General features: G+C 40.4%; 1 protein-coding gene across 1 annotated transcript in view; it reads left to right on the plus strand.

The window, feature by feature from the left end:
* LOC121951284 (complement component C8 beta chain-like) overlaps positions 1-23,537 on the plus strand; it is a 51,849-nt gene that overhangs the window by 23,208 nt on the left and 5,104 nt on the right. The window contains exons 7-18 of the mRNA XM_042497550.1: positions 2,753-2,818; positions 5,096-5,155; positions 7,068-7,115; positions 7,383-7,491; positions 9,688-10,335; positions 12,243-12,370; positions 12,809-12,878; positions 18,435-18,525; positions 18,851-18,998; positions 20,879-21,026; positions 21,990-22,131; positions 22,255-22,387. Of these exons, the coding sequence (XP_042353484.1) occupies positions 2,753-2,818; positions 5,096-5,155; positions 7,068-7,115; positions 7,383-7,491; positions 9,688-10,335; positions 12,243-12,370; positions 12,809-12,878; positions 18,435-18,525; positions 18,851-18,998; positions 20,879-21,026; positions 21,990-22,131; positions 22,255-22,387 (1,791 nt within the window). The remainder of the gene's footprint in view (positions 1-2,752; positions 2,819-5,095; positions 5,156-7,067; positions 7,116-7,382; positions 7,492-9,687; positions 10,336-12,242; positions 12,371-12,808; positions 12,879-18,434; positions 18,526-18,850; positions 18,999-20,878; positions 21,027-21,989; positions 22,132-22,254; positions 22,388-23,537) is intronic.

The raw sequence follows: 23,537 nt of genomic DNA on the forward strand, positions 1-23,537 counted from the left end.
CAGTGGTACGTCCAACCACCTCCCAGATCACCTCTGTTCTTTGCTCTTGAAGTGTGTTTTGCATAAAGTCATTCCATTTGCAGCTTTCGATTATGTTGATGTTGGTTGACAAAACTCCAGACTGTGGCTAGATTCTTAAAAGACTGCTTCACCCTCAAAATGACAATTTGTATATTAGTTACTCACCCCTCCGTTATGCTGAATTTCTAAAGAAAACTTTGTTTTTCTCTCATGCCTCCATGGTGAACGAAGAATCCAGAAACTGAGAAAATTCTTGATAAATTTAGGTTGTGGGGGTCCATATTTCACAACAGCATAACTTTATCAAAAGTTATCTGTTAACCAGCTCTCACATTACAGTATAATCCAACTCTCATTTTTCTTTTTTTTTTTTGTCTTATGTTGAGTACTTCCCCAAATACATGCAATTTTGCTAAAACCTTACTATTTAAAACACTTCACTTATTAATGTACTTTCAATAAGGTTTTAGCAAAAATGCACATGTTCTGGAGGTACTGAACATACAACTGGATAAATATAGTAATAGAACTGTTAAAATACTTTTGCTGTTGTTAAATGCAGTTGCCCATGACTTAAATTCATCAAGAATTTTCTCAGTTTTTGGATTCTTCGTTCACCGTGGACGAATGCAAGAAAAACAAAGTTTTCTTCATGAATTTATGTAACACGGTAACAGCAACTGATATAGAAACTGTCATTTGTGAGTGAAACATTCCTTTTATACTCTGACATTTTGGGAAATGCACTTACTCTTTTCAGTTGTTGATAAGATCAACGCCACCCTCAAGTCCGTGCAGTGAATATGTAGCTAGAGCCAACGGCCAATTAGCCTAGTTTAGCATAAAGACTGGAAAAAGATCTGCCTACCAGCACCCAATCCAAGCTGCAGTGTTAACTCTGGCACTTAAATTCATTTTTAATCTTTTTCTTTCAACAATGTATTTCAAGTTTAGTCCAATTTCAGTCATTCGGGTTTGTTAGTTTTAGTCAACAAAAAGTAAAGATATTTTATTTTTTGTCATGAAATTTTAGTTTTATTTTTGTCTTTTTTCAATGTATTCTAAGCATTTTGAGACAGCTATCACCATCTTTGTTGTGTACAGTTGCCCAGGCTACAGGTGTCATTCTCATCTATCGTAAGTTAGTGGTAAAGACATTGTTTGGCTGTTTACACAGTGGTGCACACAGAGTCCATGGTACTCTGGACTGCACTAACACAACAGACTCTCCAGTAAATCTGGTTGTCATGTGCATACTCTGGCTATTTAAACAGAGCAACTCACTCTCTGTCGTTCCTGCTCACCAGCATTAGCATTAGCATTAGCATTAGCATAACTGCTGCTGTCTGTTCTCACCACTGCAGAGCAGCTCATCACTCAGACGCTGGATACACTCAGTTGTTCATTTCAGGAGCTTTATGCGACATTGAGAGCTTATTTATGATTTAGAGTCTGAGCTAGAATTTCTCTCTCACAGTTGGCAGCTTGAAGCTAACGTTGATAATCGTAACTAATGACGGCAAAAGTGCTGACAGAGCTAATGGTGGTAACATCGGGGTAACTGGAGGATGAGCGTTTTGCTTCTGGGTTATACATCTGTCCATTAAGGGTTGGGATGGGGTTTCAGTCCTGCTTGTTTTCAGGGTTAAGAAGAAGAGAAAAGAAACTAAAATATCAGATAGTGTTGCAATATTTCTTCAGCGAACATCCATTGGAAGTTTTAGATACTTGGCTGTCCAGAGCACTTTATCATGTTATGTTATTTAACTGTTTTGCTGCCATTGTCCTTTTAACCTCAGTGGATTATGGAAGAATTAGGCCATAAATTTGTTTCTTTTCCAAGAACTAGTGACAAGAGTGAGATATTTTGGAGCGGCGGAATTTTTATTTTTTATTCTTTATTTTTTGAAGAGGTAGGCAACAGTGTGATTTTGCAGACTTGGGATTCATTTAGCTTTTTATTAGTTGACAAAAATATAGTTTATTTGTAATAATTATTGTTTTTCTTTAGTTTTAATCTCATAAATATGAAAATAACACTGCTAAGATGGTAGACAAATTTTATTATAGTTGGTCAAAGCCAGGCTAGTTGTTTCCTTCCTTAATGCTAAGCTAACTTTAGCAACTGCTGGCTCCGGCTACATATTTGCCACACGGATATGAGAAAGGTGTCCATCTTCTTGTCTTACTCTCTACAAAAGGGAATAAGGTTGTTTCCCAAAATGTCAAACAATTCCTTCAACTTGAGAGCCACAAAGGCCATTTATCTACATCAGTTTTAAGAGGAGATACTGACCGATCTGAGACTTCACTCATGGATCTCAAGCGAACATCATGACCTGAGGGTCTATTTTCTCAAGAAGGTGGAGCATCATATAGCTGATGTTGAAGGGAGACCTCTAACTAAGACCTCCACATTGCCTTGAACGACTACTGCCTGACCTATTATACTTGTGCTCTTTCCTCTTCCCACCTCACTCTTTTTTTCTTTCTCTCCACATCTCCTCCATTCCTCTTTCCCATGCCCCATTTTTTTTACACCCCCCATATGCGTGATCTCATTTCACTCCCCACTCGACGCCATCCTCACTCCCCTGTGCTTTCATTTATTCTCGTCATGTTTCAACCCCTCGTTCGTATCTCCACATTTTATACGCCAACCGCTCTCTCTGTCTTCCCATCTCATTATTCTCTGCACCTCTACACCTTGCCCACTACTTCTGTTCTGTAGTACATAGTGTTTGAGGCTGGACACGAACCCCTCCGTGGCCCCCAGTCAGAGGAGAGCGTTTATCAGGTACAAAGACAAGCATTGCCCCCTTTTCTTCTTCCTCTTCATACCCTGTAATAGATGATTATAGTAACGATACTAACAACATGACTTTCTTAAAGAAGTTCCAAGTTGTTTTTTGGAGAAACGATTTTCTGAGAATTCAGGAGCAGATCAAACAAAGCTTTCTGTTTGAATGTAGCTGAAGATGAAAAACATTCAGGAAAGAACCAAATGAAGCTGTGAGAAAAAAGGTTGAGAGGGTTTAGTTCATGTTAAAGTTATACAAGTTATAATTCATAAGACTTTAGTCCATTACTCCTTGCAATAATTTAAACAGTCAAAAAATGCATAAATTATGTCTTTTTCTTTATCTCATCAGCACTCACTGCGGTGACAAATGCATTGAGTTTCCCATGGCTCCTTCAATAAAAGCCACCCTGTTAGTGCCAGTTAAACGCTTTTATAGATATTTGTAGCATTTCCACATTGAAATGTCTAAAAGCAGTTAGACCAATGTTTTATAGTTTGTTGAGTTGTGTACTTACAAAATACCAAATGTTTCCAACAATGTTCAAACCCAAAGAAAGCTGTCATTTCATTTAAAATAACGGTGCGCTGGATTTGGTCGTATGTCAGTAGTGTCATGTCCCCTTCACTTACTCTAGTTGCTCCCACTTCCAGGGAAACCCTGCATGATATGAGACTTCTAGTCCTGTGATGTCACAGAATTTTACTCAAAAACAATATTACAGCATTTTTTTCTGCCACACAGCATTGATTATAAGTCATTTTGCAACACAGTTATCCAATACAGACCTAATTTATTGATACGATATGATATTTTGTTAAACATTACAGATTAGTTACAGTAGCACGACAGGTAGCAGACTCATCGAATGCTAATGGTAAGTTAGAAAGCCAATGGTACGTTAAGTTGTGGCTATTTCATTAGAATGAAAAAACATAACATGAATAAATGTAGCATGAATAGAACTTAAATATATTTCATCGTCCCTACATCAGATAGATTTTTATTGACAGTAGTTACTACACTGAAGACTCCCATGATCCCACGCTACCTCATGATGTCATCAAAGTCCGTATTTTTTTTAGTTATTTTATTTGTGAAACCCCTAGTGGTATAAATTGCATATTTGCTTTTAATATGAAGCAGTAGGTTGTTTACGGCTGTTACTAATTACAGCTCTGATACATTTTAATGGTGGCGTACAATAAACAATGAACCTATTGATGGGATAAAATTATACTGGATTACATGTATACATCATTTCCTGTGTGTGTGAATCCAGTGCACCAATGGCGGACCCCGCCACTACCAATTAAAATAGCTATATAGAAAGGGAATTACTGAAGGTAAAAACTTGACAACCATCGGATATCATGAAATCCTACGGAATGTGACTTTAAAAGAATCTGAAAATAAAAGACAGCAGCCTTATGTTTAAAATTATGCGTTGCATGTAGCGTCGAGTAGACGAGTCAAGGTCAGTTGTTCAGTCTGGTTAGTTCATCCGCAGCCTGTATCCCAGGCTCCTTTTATATATCCAGCATTTTGACCTTTTGGCTTTAGACCATTTGAAGGACCAGCCAGGACTCCAGGGACCCGTCGTACGGTTTAATCCCACCCCACTCCCTCCCTTTCTCCCCCTCTCTCCCTCCTCCTCCTCCTCCTCTTTTTGCCTCTCTGTATCTTGCGTTCCTCTGAAGATGAAAGATGCAGAGAGAGAGATTAATCACTTGCCATGCCATTTGATCTCAGAATGAAACAAGATCAATAGGCTTGGGGAAAATGTAACGGAAAGTTAACCAATGGAGGGAGCGATAGGAAAGACAGGCAGGGAGGTTAAGAGCAACAGATAGTTCGAATAAATGTGAGAGAAATATACAAAGGAGGCCAGAGTGGAGGCATTTTTTTCTTTACATATCGTCAGATGAACCAGTTGAGACGTACTGTTGCAGAATAACAATAGGCTTCCTTAAAACTCACAGAACCAGCACGCACCATCCTCAAGCATTGTTTGCAATCAATATTGATTTAAGTAGAATTGATTCCACAAAACAGCTGTAGAATTAGCATAATCCCATTGCTCTAAAAAATAAAAAAAAAATGACATCTTAAAAAGAAAAAAATCAAAATTGATTCAGAAAGCTTTTTCTTTTTCAACAGACATGTTTCAGTTCTTCTGTTTTTTTTTAATAACACAGCCTGTTTAAAAGAGAACATAAAAAAGAGGTGTTGCTCTGTGACTCACGTCTGAATCGACCTCCAACCCAATGCAGGTCCCAACCAGTCAGCAGAAGGAAGGGATCTATGATGTCCCAAAACGCCATTTCATGACTGTAGGTGTTTCTTTTACATTTTTTATTATTTGTTTCTTTACTCTTCTACTTGCAAACCTCTCTCTAAGATCCTCTTGAAGGAAGTGCCTTAAGCCCCCTTTGTCGCTGTCCATTCGTCATATTTTGTGTATTTAATAGTTATGTATCACAGCCTACAGGCTCTAAAATGGATTTCCCACACCTAGAAAATGGTTCAGATGGGGATCTATGTCTGCATCCGCTTTCTGTGATGACGATGAAACAAAGCTACATTGGTCATGCCCAGCCTGCTTGAAGAGATAAGACTAATTGATTGGTCAACCAAAGTCAGACACGTCAGCAATTTCACAGGACATTAGAGAGGCAGGCTTCGTATCCAAAATCCAATCCTGTGCAGAATCTGACGCATGTCGTGACCAGATGGTCGAGGCAAAATCAGCTCGGAGTCGGCAATGTGTTGGACCGACTTTATGAGTAAAAGGGGTGGCTGTTCCGTCTTCCTCAGAGGGTGAGGACGAGAGGTTTGTAGACGGGGTGGGTTGCTGGGTTAAGCTGCATGCAGTGTAGTCACAGCCGCCAAACACTCATAAAAGCTGTATAAATAGCTATATTCTGATCAGAAAACAGCACAAAATTTTGATCCCACTCCCCTTCTTTCATCAAACTGAAAGTATATTTCATCTCATCCTGGTAGGTTTTATGAGTTCCTCACCACCATGCAGTGACCACGCTATTACATCTCTCAAATCGCTTATAAAAAACATTCATTCAAGCCTATTTCGCCAAACATTCACCCGGAGACAATTTCCACGCAACTTTTGAAAACAGCCCTAGCAAAGTGCTTCTCTGCTCTCCGCTGTTTGTGTTGCTTGTTGCTCAACATATCAAACAGATAAACTGTCCCGGCCCCGGCGCTATCTCGCCCAAACAGCCCATGCCAGTATAAGTAGCAGCAGCGCTTCCATATCTCTAAGTGTTACTGCTTGTCTGTTCATTCAGTTGGAGCCTTTTTGAGAGCCTCGAGCTCCCCTGATGTGTGTCAGTGCCTGCAGGGAGAGACCTCTGTGTACAATGTTTACCTTTTTTTTTTTTCCAAAATCAGACTCATTCTGTGCCCCTCAATGGTTCCAAAGTGCCGTATGCAATCCACCGTGTCCTGGCTTATTCAAGGAGGACATACACACCCTGTTAGCAGCATCACTGATTGCTGCTATTCCTCCCTTTTCTTTCTTTTGTTTCAATGTGTGTATTTGTGTATGTGTTTATTTAAAGCATGCAATTCCTGTATGTTTTTGTGCCTTTTTTTTGTAACGATGATTCATTGTCTGCTTGTGCATGGCCCCAGAGACATTTCATGCAACTTAGCCATTCCATAGCCGCGTCCCCCTCTCTCCTTTAAGTAGTGCGAGTGGAGGACAGAGGAGACTAGAGCAGGGGTCACGTCTGCCTATAGGGTGAGGTGGCCTCATTGTCTCGGTTGGGTGGTTTCAGGAGCGTCTTCCTTTCATTGATTTGATGAAATAAACACACTCCTCTGTGTATGTATCTGCTCACAGAGTGGAATCAGCATGATAAAGCGGGCCCGGGCTCTCACGGGGGCCCCTGTTGATTGGCAGACATAAGAATATCTAATCAGAGCCTGTTTTATGGGACTGAATAGCCTTTTACCCACTCAATTATAGCGAGCCATGAAAGATTCATTTTAGATCCATTTTCTGATAATGAAACGAGGGGATAGTTGTTTCTTGCCATCCGCAGCACAAACTGCCTTTGTGAATAGGTTTCACTCCCCGCACCTACCCACCCATGCAACCACCATACCCTATCTGGAGATGATTTCAGGGTTTCATGACTTTGCAGATCTTATTGTCATGATGTATCACTGGACTTTGTCTCTCTCTCTCTCTCCTTCACCCCTCGGTTCGACTTGCAGAACATTAACCACTTTGATCTTTTCGGCGACATGTCCACTCCTCCCTCAGTGAGTACCACCACACGAAACCGAACCCCTATTAACTTTGTGTAATTGATACAAGTTTATAGCATTGTGTGGAGAAATTGCATTATTTTATCTGCAATGTGAGGTCATTTCATTAGGACAGCCGCAGTGATCTAAATTACCCGAATAGCTGACAGTACTGCAGATTAAAGATAAATGTGCAGCGCAGTGACTTTTAGGTGACTTTGATAGCAGTGACATCTGTGTGTGTGCGTGTGTGTGTGTGTGTGTGCGCGCTTTGCCTCCCAGATGCCCCCATCACCTGCCAACACACTGGACCCCAGCAGGAGCAGCCGCCAGCAGCAACACACTCCTGCTGAGTTGTACGCCCCCTTCAGCCCCACCTCCGTGCCGTCAGGTAGCTACCCCCAGACTGAAACGCTGCGTCTTTTCCACAATACAAAACATAAAAGAGAATAAAGTGCTGGTGGGGATGTGTTTCTTTGATGTGCAGTTTATGGAAAGCTGTGCCAAGATTTTGCAGGATGTGGATTTATCTCCGTTTTTATAAGGACCACACATCGAGCAGCAGTATGCTGTAACCCACGGAGATGCTGAAAAGAGATGTTTCTTAAAGGGATAGTTTGGATTTTTTTAAGTGGGGTTGTATGAGGTACTTATCCATAGTCTGTATTACAGTTGAAGGCGGTCAGTGTGCCCGCAGTTTGGAAGCGCAGCCAGTACTGCTATGAACAGAGGCAGCAAAAAAATATATATTTTAGCCACCTAAAATTTAAGTGTATGCTGTATTTAGGATATTTTCACAGCTTTACCTTACAGGCAGACAGCAATTTCCGACAAGTAACGTAAGTCGCCATCTATGCTGTCCTCAAAGCCAGACTCCATTAAGAAACACTGAAACTTAACATTGCTGAACACAGGAGCTGCTAGTGAACTAATGTCTCCATCAGTTAGTTTGTTTGTGTTATTTTATGACTCTCGTGTTTTCAAGGGTTAGTTCAGATTCCCCAAAGTCACACTATAACAAAAACTAGCCAACACTGAGGCAGCAGTAGACCAGCAGAACCTGTATTTAGCAACGTTAAATTACTGTTTTTCTCAATGCCGTCTGATGGCTTTGACAAGTGCATATATGGGAAAACTAAAGCCATTAATGGCGTCCCTGTCCCTCGCTGCATGAGTCAAGGTAAAGCAGTGAAAATATTCTCTATAGAAAATTAACTCTCAAGGTTTTTTTAAAAGAAAATTTTAGGTGAGAGTTTTTTGGTGACTTTTTTTAGGTTTTGCTGCTTCTCCATCCACAGCAGTACACTTCCGTGTCGGTACTCCTGCCAGCTTCTCCAAACTGGTGGCATTGTGACCTTCACCTACAGGGCTATATGTGATACACTAATGATGGATAACTACCTCATGCATCCTCACTTCATAAAATCCAAACTATACCTTTCACCGATCAGTGGTAATGCATATTTACTTACAGAGCCAATTTCAGAGCAAACTTTTTAATTCAAGACAAAACATAATTAATATCATCCTTTTCACAATGTGCCGCTCCACAGTAACACAGCTTATTAAGTCAATGCTTGTTGGCAGCTCAGTCTCAAATCTCAGATGTTGTCCTTTAACACTTCAACAAGGAATCAATATGAAATCCTTGATTGCTAATGCATCACCATGCAACAGTTACATTAATCAGACAAAAATATGAATGTGTGTTTGTGATTACTGATCTCAAGCAAGCTGAGTAGTCTCAAAAAATATTTTATCAAGTACAAAATTTTCAATGTTCAAGTGTTGTAGCCAATGGCCTGAATCATTCAGTACAACTCCCAGACTACTGTATTCATATGGTCTGTGGTATCATTATTTGGTATTTTGATTAAAGAAACAGGCCTTAAATAGGATGATTACTTCCATGGTGCACTGTGGATGGAAGATGCAATTATGTTTATATCACACGCTGTCACATGCACAAACCTCATGTCCATGAGTAGATGCACACTTCCTTCTGCGGGTGTAGTTTGGTAGAAAGAAAATAGTTCCTACATGAAACTGCTCACAACAGGGTCTGTGGATTATCTTGAGTAACCAGGTCGTGATTTTTGGCTAGAGACATTACTTCTGAGTTTTTCAAATGTATTTTTTTTTTTGGCGCTTCAAGCACCACAAGATGAGTGCCATCCAGTTCCAATATGTTGGAGAGAAGGCGGACATCTCTACAGCTGATATCTCCAACACTCAACACCTCACACCAAAACCAAAATAAATAGCAGTAAAAATTCTATATTTTTGATTTTGGGATGAACTGTCCCTTTAAAGACCGTATAGCTCCAGAATGCTGCCCTGAAATACACCTTTCTGTTATTTAGCTCAGCATTACATAGCTCTCATTGTTAGTCAAAGATTGCAAAACAGCTATATTAATAGAGGAACATTCTTTAATTTTGAAAATCGATGTATCGTACTTCTACTCAGAGAAAACAAAATGTTTTGTTTTTGGTTTTTTTTTAACAATCTCCAGTTCCTTTTTCTCTTTTAATGTACTTTTTTTTCATGTTTTCTCTCGTTCTTCTCCCTCCTCCCCTTGTTCCAGGTTATATGACCATGGGTCCGGTGCAGGCAGCTCAGTGGGCGCAGCAGCCGTTTCCTGGCCAGGCCCAGACTCTGGCCTTCCCTGTGCAGGGGCCCCTCCAGGTGGCTCAGGTCCTCCCCGGTGGTCAGCCGGTCATCTGGAGCCAGGCCAACATTTTTCCGGCCACTCAGCAGCAGTGGGCGGCCATGGCGGCCTACATGCCGGCCCAGACCGTGGGCGTGGGAGGGCACGCCATACCAGCTGCCATGCTGCAAGGCCTGGTACCCATTACCACCATGTGCCCCCAAGCCTGCGACATATCAGCCCCTTCCTCTGCCATCACCAGCCCCCAGCACACGGCGGACCCCACCTTGCTTCAGAGGCAGCTCAGCCTGGGGAAGGAAGGCCTCGCCGTGGACTCAGATGCAGGTGAGGGCCCCTCTACATCAGGAGCCGCAGCAGCAGGTGTGGGACCTGGCGTAGCGTCAGCAGCAGTGAGCAGGTGTGGGACCCCAGGCCTCATGACTGTACCGGACACACTGGTCTGCAGTCAGCTGCTGCCACCTTCAGCTGCTGTGACCCAGGAAGAGGAAGGGAGCTGTAGTGACCTTGATCTCTCTAGGATGACCTTGAGCCCAGGTACATCCACATCACCGTCTACTGAATCTCGTAAGTGGTCTTCATTTTTGTCCCTCTACATAATAGCATTTTACTAAACCATCTGTACTTCTTTACATGAAAAGCATAAAGCATCTGAAAGAGCAGGATTAGCCTTTGAAGCAGTGTGTCTCTGTGGGTGGGGATGTCACAGGCTGGCCTTTATTAACATCTATACGATCCATTGCCATGAAATTTTGTACAGGCATTCTTTGTTCCTACATGACATATCATAAAGACTTCAGTGAGCCCACGACTTTTCCTCCAGCACCACCACGAGGTTCACATTTGTGGTTTTAATTTAGATGTCTCTTGAAGTATCGTCAGCATTGCTATAAAATGTTGCACTACAGTAGAAGTCAATAGAAGAAACCCCAGAAGGAGCAACTGAGGAGGGATTTCTCTCACAGGACGCACAGATGTGCAGTAGACGTCGTGTTGACAGAATACACCAACACAGTAAATCTACACTCTAGATAATCAGGATGACAAAGTTGTGGATTGTAAACATATATGAAGAATATGGATCAACTTCTGATGACAGACTACACAAACACAGAAGAGGCAGAGCTCAAGAGCACCATCCACACAGACTGGAGGACTGGAGTAAGAAAACAAGTACACAGCAGGAAACAAGGACAACATGCATCTTTTTTCCCTTTTTTCTTTTTCCTTTTTCCTCAGCAGCAGTTTGTGACTTGTGAGCTGATAAGATTGATGGATGAAAAAAGCAGCTGTTGCAAGTGAAGGCAAACTTTAAGACATAGCAGAATAAACAGGAAGTTTTACTTTCAATGCACCTGACATTCTGCTTCTCTGTTCTGTTTATGAAGATGGACAACATGCCCCCACTTACCCCCCTTATGCTTAAGTGAAGCTAAAATATCCCAGATACAGCTGCTGTCATCTTGCACTGGTGACATCATTCAGAGCAGAATTGAATAACTTACTAAAGCCGAACTTATCATGAAAAAGGATCACTTGAACAAACATCAGGGTGATGAGAACTACCTTCAATGACAGAAACCATATTTGGGAAATATTTATATGGTGTGTACTTTTAGTTTTTAGGTTGGCCCATCTCCCATTCACTAACATGGAGGGGTGGGTATTATGACCTATACTAATAATAATAATGATACATTGTGTTTATAAAACGCTTTTCTGGAAACTCAGCTACTTTACATATATAAAAAAAAAGGCATACTGCAGCCAGCCGCCAGGAGGCGATCGAGACTCAAAAGCTACACTTCAGGGGAAATGTCAAGTTGTCCGTCTTTAAATACAGTCTATGGTTTGTGCCCAGAGTATGCTCTGTGCTCTTTGATTGTGGTGCAATGAACAACCTAACAGTAAATATATTTTAACAGAGCTCCTAATAAAAGGTTGAGCTCCGAAAATAGAACATCTGTTTGTGGTGGCAGATGTTTTAATCGTGGCAGGCTGCCAAAAATGAATGATGGGAAGCCTGGTAGTCAGAATGTCTGATGTCCAGGGGGAGGTTATTCAAGTGGAAAGGGGCATGATAGAAAAAGGCCCTATAGCCAGCTTTTAACTTTGGCTATAGACCAGACAGCAAAGGATGGAATATAATATTTAAGGAGATTAGACGGGTTTGAAGGAGCATGCACTTTTAGAATGTTGTTCTTTATCTGAAAGTGCACAGAATACAGAACGTCAGGTATAATAGAAAACAAGGTGGAGAGGATGACATGCAGTAAAGGTCAAATTCTGGATTTGAATCCGCTGCTTCTCAGTATAGGTTATGCACGTTACTAGCTTGATGCTAAAATATATTCACAGAGCAGATTAGCATTTAACAGTTAACACTTTGAAAAGTGGTACAAAACAAAGCTGAAATCTGATCATGTGTGCTGTTACTGCATTCACTGAGTGTTTCATATTTCCTCTCTCTGCAGCATCCACTCCAGCGCCTCAGCAGAGCTCATCTTCGGACTGCCCCCCCTCCCAGGCCAGTGACCCCCCCACGGATCACTCCCCTGTAGACCCGGAGGGAAACGCCAGCAACACTAAGGAGGAAGACTCAGTAAGTTCTGTCCCTGTAGGTCACATCCCCGTCAATAAGATTCATGGATCTGATTTAACCAGTGACTGGCACAATGCTATAATCAATTATCGTCATATGGATGTTCTGTTCTCAAGCGCATTGCATGCAATCACACACAGGAGAATGTCATGTGATTACTGGGACCAAATGGGATTGATTTTACCCTTTTTCAGGAATAATGTCAAGTCAATTAAATATGAAAGGTCAAAGATGATTTAGGTGATTAGATGGTATATAATAAGGTGTTTCGAGATAATTACAGTCATTATCCTAAATGTTTGGATGATGTTTTTTGGGGAAATGTGGGTGGATAAAAGATGCACTTTTTATAAGTGTTCACGGGCTGGGGGATCGTTGATTCTGCCAAAGCATGTCACCTGCAAATAATACACCTCTCTCTCTCTCTCTCCGTCTCAGGGCTCTGTTGTTGCAAGGTCGATCTCTCCGGCGCCCAGTGGAGCTCCTGATCCTCCGCAGGATCAGACCTGTCCACAAGAAGACAGCTAGAGAACAACAGAAACTGAGTGGGTATTTCACGGTCCCTCTTATTTGCCTGTTTAATCCATCAACTACCTTCACATTGTGCCGTGTCACATTGTGTCCTGCTCTTTTCATCTCTTTTCTGTCCTTCTACTCCCACTGCTCAAATGTTTTCACAACCCTGCTTTCCTTATTCACTTTTTATTTCCATTTGTCTGCCTTTTCTTTGCTGATGAGTGGTTTGCTGCCAATTGGAAAACAGCCTTGGTTCAGTTTTTGTCATGATGCCTCTCTGCATCACCCAAACCAAAGAGGAGGAAGGCACAATGTTGCCACCTGGTGGTCAGAGTTCGAACCTCACAAATACAGCTTCATGAATGGATGAATGAATTGGAAAATGGAAAATGAAACAACCATTCTAGCTTTCAGTCATCTGAGCATCAGAATATGTTGAGGTTTATTTAAGCCATTTCATTGAACATTGTGTAGGATTTAGGGGGATATATAGGCAGAAACAGAATATAATACGTATGTATAGCTTATAATCACCTGAAAAAAAGAACTGTTGTATTTTCATTCTTAGAATGAGCAGTTTATATCTATAATCGCAGCGAGTCTTAGAGATCACCATGTTGCTCGTCCATCTTTCGACAGTAGCTCAAAACGGACAAACCAAACACTGGCTCCGGACAGGAACATCATACAACATAAGCATTGGAAAAACAATGATTTCTTAAAGTGAAACTGCTTTATTCGGTGTTTTCACCGATTTTGATCACAAGGTCCATTTGTTTTGGAGTGAAAGAGAACGATCTCTACAGATAATTTGGCTACAAGCTCTCAGCTGTGCAATAAAAGATCTCTGACTTCTAGATACAAATATGTCCTTAAATTTGGCATTGACAGGTTTTTTTGGAATCCCTTTTCTTTAAATTTCAACAACAGCTCATTTTTAATTTACTTAAATTTACAACATAAATTATTCTTGTAAATAAACAGCATGTCTCCTCGGAGATCGAGTTCTCCTGCCCACAGAGAGCTATACTCCACATCAACACGTTATCATTTATTTATTTGTGTTTTTCTTTGTTTGTTAATTCATTACGTGGTCTGCCATTGCCATGAAAACATTATTTCACAATTGGATCTTTTCACATATTCATTGCCTGTTTCTCCCTGAGTTGCTGGAATCGGAGCAAATCTATAAACCCAGAAAACATTGTGTGACTCTGCTCTGTAGTGTCCTGATTTGGTCACTTGATTTTTTATTTTTAGGGGATGGAAGCTCTGAAAGGCAAAAAGACAGAAGCTCACAAGAAAGAGAAGAAGAGAGGGATGAGTGTAAACAGCAGCGTCTCTCACAGCTGGATTACACAGACTTGTTCTGTTTTTTTTCAACCTTTAAAGGATATTTTGGCAGGTCTGTACTAAGCTGGCTATCCTAGGATCTGCTCTCCTCCAGAGGGCCACACTGTACTGTACTCCTCAGCATGACAACCAGACTTTGGCTTCATTGTCAAATCACATAACCTTTCAACCAGGAAGTGACCTTTGATCTTTGACAGGAACCTACAGCGGAAACTGATGGCGCCGTCCTGCAACAGTTTAATGAGTTTATACCTGTGAGGATACGGCCATGGTGACGCTGATGATGCAAATTATTTTTCGGAACCTTTCAAGAGGAGCAGCGTCCTACTGTACGTGGCTGACCTTGGGTTTGTCCACCGCCACCAGCAGAGACTGCACACTGCAGATGGATTTTGCCAAATGTCCTCAGTGTTGCTTCACCGATTTTGCATGAACAGACTCGATGTGGATTCAGCGGACTCAGCTGTGAGCAAAACTGTTCTCTGCAGCTTCCTTCAAGACCCGAAACAAATGAAGAAATAATTTCTTTTTTTTATTTTATAAGCTGTGAATTCTTAGTCGATGACGCCAAGTCATTAGAAGGATCGAAATGACTTTGAGGCATCAAAATCAAAATTTGCCAAACATCTATTTTGTAAATAAGAATCTCCCCGGTCCCCCATACCTGAGCCTCTGTGCCATAAGATAGCTCTCTGCCTCTTGGATGCCAACTACCTGTGTTTCTCTCAAAGCAATGCCCTACCAGCACCTCCATCTTTGACGTCTGGATGTTTGTTTCACTTTTGCAGCCGTTAATTTCTCATTTCTGAAAACGTCTTATGTTTGGTTGGTGAGATATGAACTGTGAATCTGTGTTACATGGTCATTCAAAATAAAACCTGCTGTACCCGTCTCACTCATTTTTGAGCTTGAAAGAAACGAAAGGGGTTGACAAACATAAAAATAGCTACAAAAATCCTGCTTCTCCTTAAAGGTTACAGGTTTTTTTTAGTGAGCAGGAGGCAGATTTTCTTGCATCTTTGTGTTTCGATATTCTGCATTTCCAGCTAAGGTCGCTTTGTTTACAATTTGCCTCCTTGAATCATAACTGTTTGGTTTCTTGAATAAATAGCAGAATAAACCCACACTGATATGGCACGGCTTCTCAACCGCCAGTTCAGAGACAGTAGAGTGCATTTCGATGCCTTATCAGGTTTATTTTTGTTGTCCAGTCACTGTTCTTCTTGTCAGGTCATTTGTATACAGTAAACAGGTCATTGTTGTAACAAAGCACTTGGGCATATTGTAGGTCTGCTCCACCGAGTCCAAACGGTCAAAAAGCAAGGCAACTTTATATAACATGAACAATAGAGATATCACTATTAACTGCTAGACTTACAATAACAAATGGTAACCGTACCCCTGCTCGTGTAAGAAAAATGAGAAATAGTCCAAAATATTTTGTAAATTTTATTTATGGAATTAAGAATTGTCATGAAAAAGAGAAAAAAAGGACTTTTGTACGTCTATGACTTCCCCATACACTGTACCCATGCCACTGTTCAGTCACAAATAAAATATCATGTGATTCCCATTTTTCTGTCCAAGTTTCCTTACTTTCTTTAAAGATGTTAAATCTAACTTAACCACGTTAAAATTTCTAAAACAACTAAACCAATGTTTTATATTTTGTTGAGTTGTATTCCAGACTTGTTATAATTTTGTTGGCTATTATTCATTAGTTTTTATTTTGTTTTTAATTTTTGTGTGCAATTCAGTTCAGTTTCACGTCAAGTCTATTGTTTGAAAATGTTTACTTAAAGTTAAGTTTTTCAGTCTTTGCGTATAGTCTCACAGGAGCGAAAATTAACATGGGCAGATATTTGACTTGTTGACGTTCACTTCCATTCAATGCAAGCAAAGAGGCGAATAAAACATTTGCTTCCAGTGGCAAAGCAAATTCTTATCTTTGCATTGCATGGACTTTTTGAAATTTGACCAGTGAGGTTGCAGCTCTAACAGATAGCAAAGAAATATTTGTTGAGGAGCCATTGTGTTTAACCAGCTGATATTGCATAATATCGGCTTTGAAAAATACAAACTGCCTCTGGTGAAAGATGCTGCCTGGTTGAGTGTGAAGACAGACATGACACAGAAGAAAATGGAAAATGTTCCAATAACATCATATTTCACCATATTTGTTAGCAAGCTATCATTACAGTAGCTAGCAAGCTAACATGTATGTCACACCCGGCACTGCCCACATTCATCACGAATATTGCTTCGGCAGGTGATAGTCAAACGCGTGCATTGGCTCATATGTGACCGTACCCATACTTGTGCTGAATGTGGGCTGTGATGGGCATGAAGCACATGGAAAGCTAGCTTGCTAGCTAATGTAAGCTAGCTTGCTTCTTTAGCTTACCAAGAAATAATGTTACATTTTCTTCACATTTCATGTCTGTCTTTTGACTCAGTTTCAACATGGTTGTGTCTCCCATGTGAGGCATTTTTCATGGCCAATATCAGACAGTGTCAATTTAATATGGCAAACAATGTTTCCTTCACACATTTTGCTATCTGTTGAAGCTGCACCTTCGCTGGTCAAAATTCACCAAAGTTAAACCAGAGGCAAATATGCAAACTTGCTTTGCCTCTGGAAGCAATTTTTTTGATGTGACCCTTTTCTCGCATTGAATGTATGTGAAAAGGAGGCAACATTTGCGTGCATTAATTTGGTTCATGTGTGACCATGACGTTAGTTTTAGGTTGTTTTTTTTTTTATTAGGTGACGAACCCTCTGCTTGGTTCCTTCGCTGTGTCTGTGCTTTCCCATTGCAGGACTGCAGACCTTGATTGGGATCGTCAGCGTCATGGGACTCACCTGGGCCCCGTGTGATCCATGCACATAACTCAGCTCAGCAGTCAGTCCATGCTGGCAGACGTCCTCACTACACCTCTTTGCTTTGTGTTTCCTTTTTCCTTGTGTTTCCAACACCCATACAGCACATTTTCACTCATCCACTCCCTACATTACTGACTCCACAGATTTATCCCATCTGCCTGTGACTTATATTGATTATACTTTTTGTTGATAAATCACTTTATTTGTTAATGTCTCCCACTTTTTATCCAGCCTAAGAGCTGGGTTGTGACAGGGCATTTATCAGAGGCGAGCTTTAAGAGGTTCAGGAGGCAATTGACTTTCTTATTTAGATGTCCCATTCTCAATAAAAATATGCACCAATGCCTACGCTTCTGCTTCAAAGACCACAAGTATATCTAACAGAGGCTGCTCTCCTCACACATACTCTGCAGTAATGCTCCAAGCAGTCAGTCATTGTCATGAGATACGTGTTTGGGATATATTAGTGTAGTCATTACTTGTTCTCCTCAGTGCTGATTTGATCACATAAAGAGTAGCACAGTGTGAAAATAATTACAGAAGCATTTAAAATGTACTTTAAGTATCAAAAGTAAAAGTACACATTATATTTGCCCCTATATATTTATTATGTATTTTGTATGCAGCATTTATTGTAGCTGGTCCAGGTGGAGTTTGATTACTTTTTATACAGAAATTATTTTTGACAAATCTGCCAACACATTTTAGGGATAATATTATTAATAATATTAGTTGTAGCGGTATTTGTACCAGTTGTTAGATATTAGTCGGTATTAGTGTTGTTTTGATTTTCAATAAGTAAACGACAGCTGAGTCACAGGATTGTGTCATTCTGTTAAATCCCAAATCAGCGACAGTAGGCAAAGTTTAAAGGTCATTGGTACACAAACATGACTGAAATGTTTTCAGCTTTGTTACAGGAATTTACCAAATTATAAAGCCGTCATGTTCCACCACTGACGTGTTATCTGCAGCTTTTCATATTCATCACATTTCTCCCTGTGATACATGATAAAGTTTACAATAACTGGAAAACATCCAAACCTCCTGGGTCGCCTGTTAAACTTTCTGATTCTGCTTCACTACAAACCTGATGTCTGTGTCACAGCTGAGTTAAATACACTCTGACAGTCGACCTGGTACCACAACGCCTTGTCTTGCAGCTCGGAGGCCTGCAGCAGTGTTGTGTGTTCAGCTCCACCTCTGAGTCTTATGGCAGCACTGACTTCATATCCAGGCCAGTATTGATCAGTGTGTGTTTACACAGAGAGCCGAGCAGTATCGTCTCCTCGTTCAGTCAGTCATATTAACTTGTAAGCATGCTTCCTGTGGTGACACGGATGAGTGCGCTCAGTTTGCAGAGCTATGTACTCTATGTTGCCTTGAGCTTGGTGCTGCTAAGGTAGGTACACATTTTTTATTGGTCTGTTTATTAACAGATTGCTCAGATATTTTCAATTTTCTGATTCAAATTTCCACTGAGGTTAACTAATGTACCAATCTTTCTGTCAAAGACACGTTGATTTCTGATAATGATCAAAAATAGTTTTCAAAATGTTTTCGCTCTGAGATTAAATGTGATTTATTGAACACTTTTCGAACTAAATTGGCTGTCTTAAGATCTGTCATTAGTTCTTCATGTAGCCTAAAACACTTTTGCTTCCAAAAATGTCTGTTAAAATAAATGTCACTTTGTTTTTGACTTGTTTCTCATCTACATGTCACAGTGAAGTTGGCGTCACCACAGCGAGCGATGAGGGGCCCGGTGTTCGTGAAACTCGGTCGGTGGGCGATGAGGTGGTAGTTCATCCAGTGGACTGTGTTTTATCAGAGTGGAGCTCGTGGTCGCGCTGTGACACCTGTCAGAAAAAAAGAGTAAGTATGATGGCACCCAACAGGTGATGGTGGGCCCTGAGGGACATAACAGCTACGATTCATGGCATGCGTTTGTTAGCCCAGCAGGACTCCACAATGTTTGTCTGATAATCTGTTATCAAGAGGGAATCACTCATAGACTGGATTTTGTGCTCATGTTCAACATACCAAAAATGCTATGCAGCAGTGTTAGCGTGAGCTGATCAACTGTGTAATAGTGAAAAGTGTAAACCTGAATGATCACTATTGAATACCATGTTAATGGTATCATCTGATGTTAGCAGCTTCTTGTGCTCCTTAACATTCTTATATTCAAATAGCAGGAAAAAATTAATTATTTGCATTAGAAAACATTTTTTTAAAAAGCTTTCTTGCTGAGCGTTATGAGAAGATTTGTGCCACACTCATTTCACCAGGTAAATAAAAAGATACAGCTAGCAACTGGTTAACTTAGCTTAGCATAAAGACTTGAAACAGTTTAACAACTGGCCTAGATCTGTCTGATCCAAAGACACTGTAACAGTTGACATAGCCTTCAGGTCTGAATAGTGAAGCCATTGCCCAAGCGCCTTTAACCTGCATTATGTCTAATGGCCAGCAGGAGGCGAATCCACTGGTTGCAAAAAGGGGTCTGTTTGTTTACAAATCAATGTGAAAAAGGACCCTTTCTCTCACTTGATTTAATACTGTACATCAGTTAAAATTTTCCAATGAGCTGAAGTTCTCAATCTCTAATTTCAAATCGTCTTCAATATAGTTTGATGTTCACCTGGTAAATTATGGCCCCATTTAGAGTAAAACTGACCATAAAGCAAGGTAGTGTGGTTAGCTTGTGACAGACAAATCGTGGTGTTCAGATCCACCCCTTGCTCTTCTGCCTCAAGAAAAACAAAAGCAAGATGGCAACGGCCAAAATGCCAAACTCGAGGCAACAGTAGTTTACAAACCAATGAGTGATATTCACAGACTGTAAAAATAATGGACGTAGCTACCTATTAAGTTGTGGACTCCCGTTTTGAGTCCTCGACTTTGACATGTTGGCCGTGGATGAGCTGTGGCGACGCCTCTCAGACAGCCCGTCACCCTGAGCAGCCCTGCCCGTAAACAAGCATAATATAATAATAAGCAGTGGACCAAAGATGGCACCTAACCATTCCATCTGAGTTGCTTACCTGGTGAATACGCTATGCGGCCCACTTAATATGCGTTGTGGTGTTCCTCCCACTTGTCTCATAGACTCGTGTAATTTTTTGCTTCAAATACCACCTGTGGCCATCGGGAAAAATTTGCTGCAGTGGCTGAGTGGCTTACCTGGGGGCCTGGTGATAGATGGCAGTAGATGGCAGCTTTAGCACAAAAAGACTTTTATCAGTCTTTCACTTTATAGTCAATAAAGTAAATAAATATATTTCCCAAATTGGCAAAGTTTTTCTTTAATTGAAAACTATTGACATTAACAATCAAGCAAAACCAGTGGTAATGTTGTGGTAATCAAAAGTAAGATTAGATTTGGATACAGTCAAAATAGACTTGGTTAAATAAATCGTTTTTACGTTACAGTGCAGGATTGAGACATAACTCTGCAGTCTGAGGCGTTCAACATCGTGACCCTTGTGGGCTGTTTTTTCTGTGAGGCAGAGAGCTCCACTGCTGGCAAAGGTCTCAGCTGATGTACTTCAGTGCTCAATCTCATCCACTTTACAGGAGGGGGATTAATAACCTTGACATGACAAAGTGAAAACAGTCCTCTAATGGGATTTCAGCTGTTATAGTTCCCCGGAGCGGTTTCTGAGCTCTTCCACCACCTTTATTGGGTAGTGCTGAGCCTTCCTCTTTGTTGCTCTGACCGTTTGTATGTTTTTTCTCTCTCAACCTTCCAGTTTCGCTATGCTAAACTTGAGCAGCCGTCCCAGTTTGGAGGGCAGCCGTGCAATTTTCACGGCAGGGAGGAGGAGGCCTGTAAGGTTCCAACCCGCTACACCTGCGACAACGTTCCTCTGTGTGAGGGATTCCTCTGCACCCAAACAGGTATCTCCTGCACCCTTCCCCTTATACCTCTATGCTCCATCCTGCCCCACCGCCTACGTCTTCTAAGCTAATTGGCTGTAGCTTCATATATAGCAATCTAACTTTCAGCAAGAAAGCAAAGAAGCATATTTCCATGATGTCAAAATATTGAGTTCATTAATATGTTTTAGATTTTGTTTTGAATATTAACCGTTGCTAAATGCCATGTTAACAGTGTCTAAAATGGCTGTTGTCACAATACTTTGGGCCATTTCCAGCTGCTTTTATAGCAAACAAAAGTCCATATTATTTAACAAGAATTGGACATTTCCAGCCATGTTTATGCCTACAAAAGCAGTTATTATTACCATGTTTATAACGACAAAAGCTGTTATTTTGTACAGAGTGGGAGTTTTTCTGCCATGTATATAACAACGTAATCGGGTATTTTTGAGAAAGAGCTTGGATCGCTACAAAAAAGTACATTTAAGTAGAAGCTAAAACACTTTCAGCTGTGTTTATAGCAATAGAAAGGGGGTATTTGTAACAAATGTTTGGTACTTTTCCAGCCATATTCATAACAACAAAAGTGGGTACTTGTAACAACAGTTTGGGACATTTCCAGCCATGTTTATAGCCACAAAAAATGATACATTTTAAGAAGAGGTAGGCACATTTCAAGTTGTGTTTATATCAACAAAAACAGGTATGGTTGGCCCATCTTCGTAATAACCAAAATGGAATTTGGCACTGATTTTAAGCCAAAAAAATTATGTTTTCTTAACCCCAGCCATGTGTTTTTGTGCCTAAACCTATCAACATGTTAACTACAACATTGTCACAACATAAATTGAAAACTAAAACATAAAGTTTTAACGTATCTGCTTCAAAAGTAATATATCCGTGGTTTACAGAATTGTACCATGGCTATATTTATTTTGATGAATGGATTGAAATGCCGTCCACGTCTTTCCTCTCCCTCAGGTCGCTGTATTCCCAGGACTCTGCAGTGTAGCGGGGAGGATGACTGTGGGGACATGTCAGATGAAGCCGGCTGTAAGAAGGTTTCCAAGCCCTGCAGGGAGGAAGCTGAAGAGTATTGGGGAATTGAAAACCTTGCCAAAGGGTGAGTCACATTCCCATTAGTCTGCAGTGTGAGTCCCAGATATTTTCGAGGACTTGGATTCGTAAACATGTTGCTCTCCTCAAATCAATCTGCTCACTGTCAATGCTGCTGCTCTTCTTTCAGGATCAACATTTTGAACAGTAACCTGGGGGGAGTGGTGCTTGATAACAGATACTACGCTGGCAGCTGCTTGCCTCACTACATCCAGGATGTCAGATTCAGGAAGCCTTATAACCTGCAACAGTACACAGTGCAGGTGATACCGGCTGCTAATTACACTTTTCTATATTGACAGATGAGTTGATGAACAAGATTGTAGTTTTTTTGGTATCACTACCTGATCCGTCATACTTTTTCAGAAGTCGAAAAAAGGTATAACTACTGTCTTTATTAACTATTAATAAGTCAATTACATATTCAATTACTTTATAAATCAGCTATGAACCATTAAGAACAACATTTTTTAGGTTGCGAAACTGTGGAAAATCCCTTTGACCGATTGGACCATATTACTTCTGGAAAAGGGCTGCAGAGGACCTGTATTAAAATGTATCAATCAGTGACTTTATTAACAGATTACCAACATTTAAAACTTAATTATTACTATATATAGAGGCAAAACACCAGCCAACCTGGCAAACTAAACGTTGGTCTTATTAACCCTTTAACACCTGCACTGACAGCTGTTTTCCTGTGCTTCATTCACACACTTTTCAGGAACAGGCAATGAGAACTTGGCAAGAGATGTTCCACAAATTGCAAAAAAACCCAACCAAAAACCAAAAAAAACAGTGTCAGGTGAAAAGGACATGACCTTTGAGCGAATTAGCGGAGTGGGATTATTAGATATTATCAAAAAAATTGTTCATAGTTCTTATAATTATACTGTATGTTCAAAATTTTGTTACAAAAATATGTACATATATTATTATTTTTAACGCTTTTGAGGCCATTTTTGTTCATTTTTTCTTACTTTTAATTTCCTTTTTTTGTTGCTTATTTTTGGATGATATTCCTTTTTACTAATTTCTTGCTATTTTTTGGGCCCTTTTCTTGTTAAGTGTCTCATTGCCCTCTTCCCATGTTTTTGAAGAAATAAAGCCAATTTGCTTGGGTTTTAAAGGGTTATTTGTTTACAATTGCTCTGTGGAGAATTAGCAAATGATTTGTTCATATGAATAAGGCTATTAGTTAAGTGGTGCCATTTTTTTGCTTATGTTTTCAACCAGTAATATTAATGGTTTGTCTTTTATCTATTATCCCATATTCTAAACATAGCTGTCAGTATTTTTTTAAGTAATATTGCATTGTTGTAGTAAGCAAGATTAGTCTCTGCTCCACTTTTCAAAGGTCTCTGTCTTGTCTCAGACTTGACTGCATTTTTTACTTCTCTCAGTGTGGGATAA

This window comes from Plectropomus leopardus, chromosome 12 (genome assembly GCF_008729295.1).
Source record: "Plectropomus leopardus isolate mb chromosome 12, YSFRI_Pleo_2.0, whole genome shotgun sequence".
Taxonomy (NCBI): domain Eukaryota; kingdom Metazoa; phylum Chordata; class Actinopteri; order Perciformes; family Serranidae; genus Plectropomus; species Plectropomus leopardus.